The sequence below is a fragment of the Sinohyriopsis cumingii genome, chromosome 18 (assembly GCF_028554795.1).
Source record: "Sinohyriopsis cumingii isolate HCF-2022 chromosome 18, ASM2855479v2, whole genome shotgun sequence".
Taxonomy (NCBI): Eukaryota; Metazoa; Mollusca; class Bivalvia; order Unionida; family Unionidae; genus Sinohyriopsis; species Sinohyriopsis cumingii.
In genome coordinates, this window is record NC_142978.1 from 93,233,926 (window position 1) to 93,247,085 (window position 13,160).

Consider the following 13,160-nt stretch of genomic DNA (forward strand, 5'->3'; position numbering starts at 1 on the left):
GTTTTACAATATGATCAAGCCATGTTAAAGTGTGAGCTGATGGTTTTCTTTGTCTTTTTTTGGTTGCTATTTTTATCAATCACTACCTCATAATCTGAACAAAAATTAGCTGTGAGACTGGTTTTGATAATTAGCAATCACATAAAATTAATTGATTTATAAGTTCAGTTGAGAATCTTTAATAAACCACCAAGCTGTTTGGTGCTTGGCTGTGTAAGACAGTTGAATGAGCAAATACTTGTTGGCTATTGTTTGAGCAATGATTGTAGGTCGAATGTACTTCAGTCACACACACAAAGACTAAATGACTTTATTGTTCATGGGTGAATAATAAAAACATTAACTATTATCAGATTTTTAATGAGCTGACATGACATCTTAAATAATAAACCAAAACCAATGTGCAGTAATTTACTTTTAACACAACCAAAATGAACCTTCACAAACAGAAATGTTTAACATCATTCAAGCAAAGAAAGATACAGTTGTAAGACACTTTTTTCATTAAGAAAACAATAGATTTTGCCAAATTATTAAATCAGTCTTATTTATTTTAGAAAAAAAATTTGATGCACTTGAAAATATTGGTGAAATTACTGTAAAACTTTAGATGCCATGCTATGATCATATTATAATGAAGAGTTACAGCAGGGTTTCACTGTAAATATGTCTCACTGGAGATAATTGAACATAATTCACACACATTATCATGAAAGACTTTGTAAGGAAATGGAACTATAATCAGCCTTCTTATTATCTTTTATATTAGCATGCTGAAACCAGAAAATAGAAGTCAAACACTGTGCAACTGCAAAAACAATCTCTGAAATACCTGAAAAGAAGACATATCAGCTGTAAAGCAGATGGTCATTTTGCATGGAGCCAACTAAAAATAAGGCTGTGCATCTATGTCTCTCCATTCACAAAAAAGAAAACTTTTCAAAGGTTATAAGTAACTATAACTACCAACAAATACAGACTTCAACTTCCAGATTTATGACACTTGAAGCAAACATAAAACAAAACAAAACAAGCTGACAGCAAGTTTACACATTATATTCTTGCGTAATAGATGGCCTAGCAAACTGACAAGCAAAAAATCTGACATTTTCAAATATTCTGACATGCAATACATTTTACATTTCTTGGACATTTTTGGGAGGGGATGAGACAAAAAAAGAGCTAACAAACCTTTCTTTTGCTTCTTCCCTCTTTATCTTCTCCAAAGTCTCTTCATCTAATGGAATGGCCAATTTAAACACCTGTTCATACCTATTATATTCAGGAAAATAATGGTACTTTCTAGATAAAGGTCTGATACAGTTCACATCATTATTCTGTGCAAACTGTAGATCAAGATTTAGGTGGTATGAAATAAAAGAAGACCAATAGATAACTACAACTCTTAAATGGGTGACATCTTATCCCAAGAACACAACAGTACAACCATGTGATGATGAGGTGCAAAGCATGCACACCACCGCCTGTTCCTATTTGATATAGAACTCTTTAGTGAAAATGACAATACACACAACCAACCATAAAGTGAATGTTTTTTTATATATCACTCAGAAACAAATTATGAATGACTTGGAAAAATATTATTAGTATTTTATGCAGAGAATGACAGATGTGATTTCACTTACTCATTTGAAACAGAGTCTGTTTTCAAAAACTCAATGGAAGTAGTTTACAGGCACTGAAAAACATAATACCAGACCTTAGACTTAACCATCAAAACTTGACATATTACGAATTTTTAAAAAATGTATCAAGCAATTTAGTGATCAATATGAAATCTATTAAATTCTGAGTTTTCTCAGACTGATCAGCTACTGCCATTATTGTATACATCACATCACATCACAACTTGTCCCAATAGCCGAATTTATACTGAACGAATGAGCCATCATAAAACATGGACTAGACTTACTGCAGGAACATTCCAGACAACTTTGGACTAAATGATAAAAATTAAATTATTTTACAATAGGTCTTTATGCACTTTTAGTCAATAAGTTTGTATAAAATTAACAACTTTGCAGTTTACATAGTGTGCTGTAGAAAGCTGGTAAATAAAGCAACATTTCTTGATGTCTATTGGTAATATGGCATAGTATTAGGTCACAAAATCGAAAAAACAAATAAAAATCCCAAGAAATAATACAAAACTGCTTTAACTGCTCCGGTGGCCTAGTGGTTAGAGTGTACACCTCGGAAGCAGGAGGTCATATACTGTCTCATACTCCAAGTCCAACCAACTGTCTCATACTCCGACTCAGTTTAACTGCCTCATACTCCAACTGAATCATAATGTTTCATACTCCAGCTGAGTTTAACTGTCTCATTCTCCAACTGAGTCATATTGTATTATACTCCAACTGAGTCATACTGACTCATACTCCAAATGAGTCCAAAAAACTATCTCATACTCCAAGTCCAATCAACTGTCTCATACTCCAAATTAGTCCAAGCAATTATCTTGTACTCCAACTAAGACCAAACAACCATCTCACACCACAGGTAAAGGTGCATGGAAGGCAATATTTGAATCTGAAAAAATGCAGGGTTAATCATTTAGACTACAGGACTTATGGTGTGTTTACCGTGGACTGCAGACTGGGCAAACTTGAAAGAAAAATGTCACCAAGAACATGGAAGTTTTGTTAACAGTGTAAATGCAAAGCAAATGTTGGCAAGTGATTTATTTTTCATGTACTTTGTATGGAAAAGCAGCTGTCAGGTGCAGGAATACAATCCCTGAGTCATAAGAGTGTAAAGAAAAGATTTAGAGTTTAGATTTATAAAACCATGTACGAGTTCATAGGTAAGGAGAATTTACACAATCTGAAAATAACTCTAAATCAAACCTTCATTAAAAATGAAATGAAAATAAATGTATGCTGATTTCCCATATTTTTCCAGATTTGTAGCCTAAATGTATGCTTATTTCCCATAGTTTTCAAATCTGTGGCTTAAATGTATGCTGATTTCCCATACTTTTCAAATCTGTGGCTTAAATGTATGCTGATTTCCCATACTTTTCAAATCTGTGGCTTAAATGTATCGTATTTACCATACATGTTGGGACATGATAAAACAAAAAAACAATTCTTGTCTCTGAACTTATGTGAAACTTTTTTTCACCTATGTCATATGTCCCAAGACTTAAGAAACAAAATAAATTTGTATTTTATCTGTGCTCACCACCACTGCACGTTGCAATAAAACAGGTAAATAAAACATTTGAAGAAAAAAAGAAATAAACCTTTTATTGTTGCATTTATTCCTTTTCTTTTAAACATGAACATTAAAGAATGAAATATATCCATGAAATCCGTATATGTAGTGTAGGCTTCGATAATGTAGCATGTATCACTTATGTCTGATAAAACACATCACGTTGTTCTTTGATGTGAAGATTAAGAAATAAATTGTGTGTGCTTGTGCTCAAAGGTTTGAATATGTTATTTGACTGAAAACTGGATCCAACAAAATCATAAACATGAAGGAAATAATCAACCGATATCTTGAAGACAACTGTCATTCATGCATGACACAGTGTTAGGTGCAAAATAATCAAGACTGAATTATATCCAGATCTAATGTATGACAGTATCTCGCAAATAAAAACCATTATTTGAAAACACATTCACTTGAATGCAAATAACAATCTTTTCGTCAGCACGGGTTACAAAGTATCATTACTATTTACCCTCAGACATCAATGCTCCTTTGTATTAATTGTAACTACAGATGCCAAGCATATAAAAGCCCGGGTGGTGAATAAACACAACTGGCAGTGAGCAGTAAGCTCATTCTTTGAACTTACTGACAGGACATCAAAGACAAAGGTTACTTTTATTTCAAACAGACCTCAGAAGCCGACTTTGGTTACTTTTTTGTGTGTAAAGGATATCAATACCAAGGTTATATTATTGCAAAGCAAGTCAACATCGTTAGCCGACTATGGATTCTTTTAAGTGAGCCAATTTCTCTTTTTTGATTAGACAAAGATGGTTGAGATATAGAAGCAAACTTTATTTTTCAGATTTGTGGCCTAAATTTATACTGATTTCCTATATTTTTCAGATTTGTGGCCTAAGTTTATGCTGATTTCCTACATTTTTCAGATTTGTGGCCACTGATATGCCTTTCCTTACAACTAGTGATAATGATACTGTCCTTTGGGCAGATTGAGAGAAAACTTACAAACTGAATATGGTTTATGCATTCAAGCACCAGACAGATGCTATTTGCATAAAATTACGTGAAAAATAAATCCAACTGTCATTTTAAACATGTCAAAAGTCCTGCGTTTTACAAAGTTAACCTCTGAATTTTTCTGAACTCAAATACTGCCTTAAATGCACCTTCACTGGCAGTAAGAGATAGTTAGCTGGACTCTGCATGATGTACATAAACTATTTCTTATAGCAAATGGTCTCAAGTTGCTGTCAAAATGATATCAATTGATAAAACACAAAGTACATTTTTGAAGCAGCTAACTCTCTGACCTTTCACTGTCTGCCATCTTAAAAAATCTACATGGTTTCCCATAGGGTTTAACGCCATTTTTCAGCACACGATAGGCTATATATGGCGGCCAGTATTAATGGTGGAGGAAGAACCCAGGAAAACCCTGGAAAGAACCACCAACCCAAGAGAAGCTACTGGCAAGCTTTCTCACTTACCCACACTGGCCAAATCTAAGACTCGAACCCACGCCAACAGAGGTGAGATGGCAGTGAATCATAATGGAAAGCACTTCAGACCACTCGGGGTTCTGTGAGTATGTTTGTACAGACATTTATATTACAAGGGAAACCTGCTACAATGCAGTAGTTGGGGTCCATAACTTCCAAATACATTATTCACATACCAAAACCACAGAATTGCAAAAAAGACCTAGCATTTGACATATATTTATTAGTGTTGGTGGGAGGAACAGGGTTAAACAAAATGCCAGTCAAACATATACCAGTAATTGTACTACTTGCCAATTATACAGCAGCTGTGATTTAGCCCAAAACTTTATGAAAATTAATCACAGCTGTGTAAGAACATTATTATCATTGTTAAGCTAAAGCTTTCTGAATGTTGACTGAATTAATTTTATCTGTTTGACATCTATTCTGTGTTAGGACATATGACACATATAAGAAAAGAATCTGGATGTGGCAGTGTTATATCTTAATTCAAGCTATAAATGAGCATGTTATAGCAGGGTTTCCTTGTACAGATGTGATAATATTTCCCCACTATCTCAAAGTAAATAATTACTGGACATTTTCTACAGTAACAATACTACACTACTTGCACACTGACCACTACACCTTTATTTATGGGGTGTGATATTATGTATGAAGGATACATGGGAACCACCCAGCTTTCTGTCAGAGAAGGATTGTACTCCACCAACGGCCAGCCCATACTGTCCATCAAAAAGTCTCTGTAGCATTGTGCAGAACCAATGATCTGTTAAAAGGTAAGAAACAGAATTTTCTCAAAAAGGTATACTTTGTTTCATAATTTTCACCTAAAAAGAACAAAAATGGTATCAATGAATTAACCTAATAGAATACATTATTAAAAACTCCAGTGTACAGATGTATATAACCCATACATCTTTATTTTTAGATCTCCAGTCCATTTAAAATAATAATTTACAAGTCATACACATAAGATGTTAAGGGTATTGAAATGTAGTGTATTCTGAATGGACTTATCTATTGTCAGATTTACATTATTTTACAGCTGCAAACCTGCTCTCCATATCACGTACAATAGGCCTGATCCGAAATCAAGTATCATGTACAACAGGCCTAATCCAAAATCAAGTATCATGTACAACAGGCCTGATCCAAAATTAAGTATCATGTACAACAAGCCTAATACAAAATCAAGTATCATGTACAACAGACCTAATCCAAAATCATGTATCGTGTACAACAGGCCTGATCCAAAATCAAGTATGATGTACAACAGGCCCGATCCAAAATCAAGTATGATGTACAACAGGCCTGATCCAAAATCATGTATCATGTACAACAGGCCTAATCCAAAATCAAGTATCATGTACAACTGGCCTGATCCAAAATCAAGTATCATGTTCAACAGGCCTGATCCAAAATCATGTATCATGTACAACAGGCTTCATCCAAGACAAGTTTGACCATAAACCAAAACAAAAACATATATGCTGTGCATGTATGCAAGGAAGAACCTATACCTGTCTGTCAACAAATATATTTAGAAAGGTCTCGATTTTGAGCCCAAGCTCAATGCATTCCTCAAAATCTTGTGTCTTTTATCCCATGTTCAAACAGATGAGCATATTGGGGAATGGAAGGCCTTTGCTTCATAATGATTCATCCAAAGTACAAAAAGAATACCTACAGAAGTTTTGGACAATTAATCAAATCTGAAAAACCTTAAGAAATACATGAATAAATGTGTCAACGACAATGACGACACTTGAAAAAATGAGCCAGGTCTCACTTTTTCACTACAAAGACTTTGACAAATATGTATAAATCTAAATAGCTTTACGTACAGCATGGCTTTGCCACATCCTATCAGTTCTCTTCTCAATTGGAATCCTGTTGTTGAGGTCCACACATGTGGGCTGCATTGCCTGAAAGCAAAAACAAGTCGATATTAAATCAAGTTCAAAGAAGCATTGGTAGAGTTACCTCCCTTCCAAGAGAATCCAAAAACAGTATGGCTGTAAGGGATCTCAGACAAAAAATAAAGTCAACACATTGGCACCAGTAATTACAGAAACTGCCAAAAGCAATCAAAAAAGTTTTTGATGCTGATTTATTTCAAATTAAACAGCACATTAAGTGATTGACATTTCTGGACTTGTACTATTGTATGCCACAAATTTTGCCAAAGAAAGTTCTTGCCAAGCATTAACGAAATGTATTTTCTAGATTGTAATAATGATATAAGTACTCAATTCCTCAGAACATAAATTGTAAAAAAAGCATAATTCAGCATTTATAAATCAAGCATTTCTAAGATTAAACAAAAGCAAATTTTAAAGAAAGACATTACAAAATGACATCATGTCATGCTATAAGACATAATGGGGTATGGGTGTGTATGAAACCCACACAGTTGTTAGTCCAGCTACAATTGCATTGTTTCATGAACATTATATTTAGTTAAACAACTTGTTAAAAAAGTGAAATATATATATATATATATATATATATATATATATATATATATATATATATATATATATATATATATATATATATATATATATATTCTTGTATCAAGTATAAAAAGATAAAACCACTGCTTTCTGAATGATCCAAAACAGTGCCAATAATTGGGACAGGAGGAGATTATCAGGATCTCAACTATCTCAATAGCTCAAAATCTATGCATAGTATGTGTGTTTGGTGTACACACACACACACATGCATGGACCTACACACACACACACAAAATGGCAAACAGACCTTCAGTTTACATAAAGTATCTTCAACCTAATGTAAATTTCCTTCATAGGCATTGTAGCACAAGAAAATTATTATACATTTTCTTTTACTAAAATTTCAAAGTAAAAAAAATGCCAACTCTTGTTTTATAGTTGATGTTCTTTCTTCCATTAAAGAGTAAAATAATACATAAACTGAAAATGAAGTATTTTTGCACTTAATTGATTTTCTGGATATTGGAAACTGTTAAAACATATTTAGTTGAGACCAGACCTTCATTAAAATTCTTATTATACAAATATTTTTTTCCAGCAAAAACATTAATATTACCTAAAATTGAGAAGTAAATTTTACATATGTATGGCTACAAAATTTACTTGTGAAAACAGCTGCTTTATCCAAGGGAGATTATTGTATAGGACTTGCCTAAATCAGAGTACAAATCAGCAGATGTCTGACTTCACAAAACAAAAACTGACTTGCTCAAACTCCTTCAAAACTTTCTCTTGTTGAAAAGGAATACCACATGTACCAGACGATAAACTATGGAGTCTGCTCAGCCCTGCATAAAGTACCTCAATCCAATCCATGTACAACAACAGTTAGTAACATAATGTACAATGTGACCCCACTATAACACAGTAGTTGGGAGCCATAGAACCCAACTGTGTTATAAGCAACCAGGTCAGTTAGCTAAAGAATATGATGCATGTACCCAAATAAATTTGTGGTGGATGGGTGGGTAATAAATGTGGACACAAACATACGTGCTTCACAGGCACAGTTACCATCTTAAATTCATGCATATTAAATGAAAAATACACCTGTAGTGAAAACAGAGAAGTCATAAATAATATTTTACTTTATTCAGAGAACTATGCATTGGTACATATACATGTATACTGTTCATATATACATGTCTAATGTATAGCATAAACAGAGTATCAACACCATGTACTCACCACCGAATCTCATCACATACACTGAATCCACAATATAAGTAATTCCATCGAAAATATGCAAACACACAAATTTAAAATATTCAACAATTTTGTCACAGGTCATATAGGTCTAAACGAAGCGGGAAGAAATATCACAATCACGTAATGAATGATGAAGCAAATGTACTTTTCAGTATGTCCCAAGTCGGTAAAAGTTTGTTTTAAGCCGCCGTTGGTAGCGTTTGTAAGCATAAACTTTTTCCTGCAAATAGGAAACTTTCACGGCACAGATGTTCCAGTCAGTTGGAAATGAAACAATCCATCAGATTCCATAGGTTTTATTTAAGTTTGGTACTGACTTCCTTTGAACAACTATCTTTGTTTTTATTGAAGTTTGTAGTCGGCTTTCATTGATGAAGGGTGCATGTCTTATTGAAGCCACTGCTCAAGGACAGCTTTGGAGAACCAAACAAATACCCATTTCTTATTGTGTCAGCAACATCAAATAATTGTACTGCATGACTGAGACTGATTTTTTTCCATTTGCTTAGCAAATTTTCATAAAAGTCGGTGCTTTAGAGGAAGTCTGTTTTCTTTGAAATTTCAGCAAACTATTTTATCTGGGTACATTTTTAAAAAAGGAATTGGTCGATTGTAGTCATTGTTCCTCCCTGCCTATTGAATAGACCAACAAGTAAGATCTTTTTCTGGGTTTTTTCCCATTGTTTTTCTTTACATTTGTGGTAGGCAAGTTATGCTGCCTTCTATGCACAAGTCAGAAATTTTAAAAAGGGTCAACAGGCAATATAGACATAGGTGCTCTGGTCTGATGACAAGGATTACTATAGAAAATGTTTGTTCTCAAAGATTTAATTCTGAGTGAAAAGCAGAGGAATTTTACTTACCATCCACATACAGATGTCAATCTATGTAAATATATTAATGACTAGCAAGCAACCAAAAAATCCAACATAAGAAAGAAGATGAGATAATACTTCATCCAGTTGATCTCCGCTACCAGAAATTTATATTTAAAAAAAGCAGATACCTCACAACGTACCGTCAACATAAGCAGATTATGATATAACAATGCACTATTAAGATGGTTTGTTGATATGGACAAAGAATTTATTGATGTAACAATAAATTTCAGTGCATTTTATATCAAGTTTGAAGTTCCTTTCATGATGCCTCTGAATTTCTCCACAGCAAACCAATGGTTGTATATACAAGTTTAAACAGCCAACAATGTCACCAATAAAGAAAAATCGCCAGATGGTACATTTTGTCACCAATAAAGAAAATAAATTGCAATTTACGACATTGCCGAAGCCCTGCGAGATCCCTGAATAAACTTTTGCCACATGATTTTTCACTTTTAAAAAGAGAAGAAAAAAAAATTTTTTTCATGTACAAGAAAACATAAAATTTCAGTAGCCACGCCACAATCATCTTGTATTATTTATATGCGATCTCTTCCCCAAAATGAAAATAAATTGTTTACATTTTATTCGTATTTTCAAGCAAGATTTTATTTTGTATATGAGAAAAATACATGAATATGAAATTTTGGGAGCCACACCACGACCGTGTTATATCTGAATTCGTATTATAATGGAGCATGCTATAGTGGGGTCACACTGTATTAAATTCTAACGAAGGCTGTATGGAGCTCTTTACCATGTTATTGAATTTCAAAATCTTAGCAACAAAATCTCCACATTGTCAACAATCATGTCGCATTCTAATGCAATCAAACGAAAGAAAGAAAGAAAAAAAGAAAAAAAAGAAGGAAGGAAGAAAGAAAGGAAGGAAGTAAAAAAAACAAAAAAACAAAAAACAACAAAATGGGCCAGAGATTGTTCAACTGAAAGACATCAACCTCAAAGCCCAATGCCTAAGTAGGTAATTACTATCCTTTCTATCATTTAAGATTTTTATCCCTTTTAGCAATGGCAGACATAATGAACAACAGATCAGTGTCATTTGTACAAATTACAGAACTTGTACCAGGATGCTTTCTGTGATGTTTTGGTTGACACAAGTTTTCAATAAGAAACATATTTAAAGACTTTTCTGGTAACATGAGGAGTGGTGGCAATATTTGATGGCAGCTTGGCATCAATTGTATAAACTGAAAGGCCATCATGTCAGAACGCTTTCTCTCAAACTCAGTAAAATTATGATCTGTGGTTTTGGGAAGCTACCTATATTTTCTTACGAACATCAGCCATATATGATAATGGAACAGCATGGTTTGTTTACATCTGAAAGTCACTCACATTGTTTTCTCCAATTTGGTCAGATTCTCTTTAGTGTCTTTGGCAAAGTAGCCGTTTCAAGGTTAAAATAGGCTAAAATGCTTGCTACCGGGCCAACTGTTCTAATTGGCTGAAGTTCTACGATTATCGCAACCAGCAGTACCGGACCGCTTCGGCAACTGCCATTATCACGACTAGCGCTTAACAAGAAATCAGTTACTTTATTAAAGATTTAAAATAATTGAGAATTGGAGAATTCATGAATTTTTATCTTGCGGCGTGAATCCGTGAATCGCTGAAAAAGTCGTGAAATTCATGCCAAATTTGTGAGGGTTGGCAGCAATGGACACTGTTTGAATGTTTTCTATTTTTTGTAATGGCAGCCATATCTGATAGCAGACCCGTATCATTTGTATAAACTAGAAAGTACTTCATGCCAAGATGCTCTATACACTCTGTCCAGTGATTTTAATAAGCTGAAAATGACACCTGTTGATGGACTGATGTCAGATGAAGTATGCATGGCTGTAAAAAAAGCTCATAATGGTGACTGCTTCAACTACTTTCTTGTCAATAAAAACTAAGAGCTGAGATGCAGCAGATGAAGTAACAGTAAAATTCACAGTTGCATTTCTTTAGCCTGTCTGTATAGCCTTATGCATAGAAATGTCAAAATAAAAAGAATTCAAAGAATTTTCAATCAGAAGGCACTAACAGTTAATCTTTAGACCTGTAACATATTTCAGATTAAAAGAACAGACCAAATATGTACACCTGATATCTTTCCAGATATTTTCAATATTTTTGTGCTATCCTACCTTTAGATCAAGCTTTTGCAGTGTCTTCTCACTGTCTCTGGCTTCTTGTTCCATCAGGTATTTGATAAATCCTTCTATCTGCGTCCTGTACTTCCTGTAACAAAAAACACAAGAAATGCATTCACATAACACAGATAACCACACAGTAGTTTGGTATCATGCATTCACATAACACAGATAACCACACGGTAGTTTGGTATCATGCATTCACATAACACAGATAACCACACAGTAGTTTGGTATCATGCATTCACATAACACAGATAACCACACAGTAGTTTGGTATCATGCATTCACATAACACAGATAACCACACAGTAGTTTGGTATCATAAAATATGAACAAGAGTCCCTTGAAGGGAATGATGTTCTACTGGATGAAAAGAATTCCAAGGAATTCAAAATAAGAACATTTCATCCTTTTAACAATGTTTGATATTGTTCAGCAATACCAAAATTTCCAAATTAGAAACTGTGAAACGTCAGATTAGAAATAATGTCATATAGGACCAAGAAAACATCATTTAGGACCAATAAAGCTCTTAAGAAGTCTTCTGGTGGAAACCCCATGTTGATATGACTTTCTATTTGGGAGAAGTCACATAAAACAAAATTCAAGATAGCTACCAATGGTAGCCATACTGGATATCAGACTGGCACCATTTCCATTTAGGCCCAACGAAACATCATTTGAAGCTTTTTAGTGAAAGCACACAATATATAACCAGTCATCCATTCTGCAGCATTGATAACAAGATTTTCATGATGGCCACAGCTGAATTAGATATCTGAGCAGCATCATGTTCATTTACAGCCAACTAGACATCATGAGAAGTCATTCAGTAAAAATGACATGTTAAAATGATCATTCGTTCAGGAGTTGCAATGACATGATTTTCAAGATGGTCACCCAGGCATCTATCCTGGACATGCAAGAGACACCCATTTTATTTCGAACCAGTTAGATATTATAAGATGTCTTCTGGTGAAAACCTTATTAGAATATTACTTTTGTTATTCAGAGTAGCAATAACAAGATTTTCAAAACAGTTCCCATGGTTCCCATAATGAACATAAGTTCAGCAAGATTTTCATTCAACAACAAGGCTTCATAATAAGGGTTCCAGTGCAAACCCAATGTAGGTCGACATGACCATCCATTCAAAGGGAGAATCAACAACAGATTGGTATCATTATCATTTAGGATCAGCTAGATTATCATAAGGAGTATTCTGGTTAAAATCTCATGCCAATGTAACTTTCCATTCAAGAATAGCTGTAATAGTTTCAAGATGACTGCTGTGGTGGCCATACTGGATGTTAGCTTAGCACCAATTTCATTCAGGAATAACTAGACATAATAAGAAACCCAATGATAATTCATCCAACTATTCAAGAGTAACAATCACACAATTTCCAAGACTTTCATTTAGGACCAACTAGATAGTCTAAGACTTGTAATGGAAACACCATGATGATACGACCAACCATTCTGTAGGAGATGTGACAACATGACTTTCAAAATGACTGCTGTGGTAGCCACAATGAATGTGCAAATGGCACCATTTTCATTTAGGACAAACTGTACCATGGGATTGGAGGGGAGGTGTAGTGATAGTGGATGGAGGAATGATAAATCATCACATAAGCTCTATCATCAGTTAATACAGTACCCAATATCATC

At 34.1% G+C, this 13,160-nt stretch overlaps 1 protein-coding gene across 1 annotated transcript in view; it reads right to left on the reverse strand.

Moving 5' to 3' along the window:
* LOC149777512 (zinc finger CCHC domain-containing protein 8-like) overlaps nt 1-13,160 on the reverse strand; it is a 60,086-nt gene that overhangs the window by 38,147 nt on the left and 8,779 nt on the right. Inside the window, exons 4-7 of the mRNA XM_089942097.1 lie at nt 11,478-11,571; nt 6,557-6,637; nt 5,375-5,478; nt 1,192-1,272 (exon numbers count right to left, since the gene is read on the reverse strand). Coding sequence (XP_089798223.1) covers nt 1,192-1,272; nt 5,375-5,478; nt 6,557-6,637; nt 11,478-11,571 — 360 coding nt within the window. The remainder of the gene's footprint in view (nt 1-1,191; nt 1,273-5,374; nt 5,479-6,556; nt 6,638-11,477; nt 11,572-13,160) is intronic.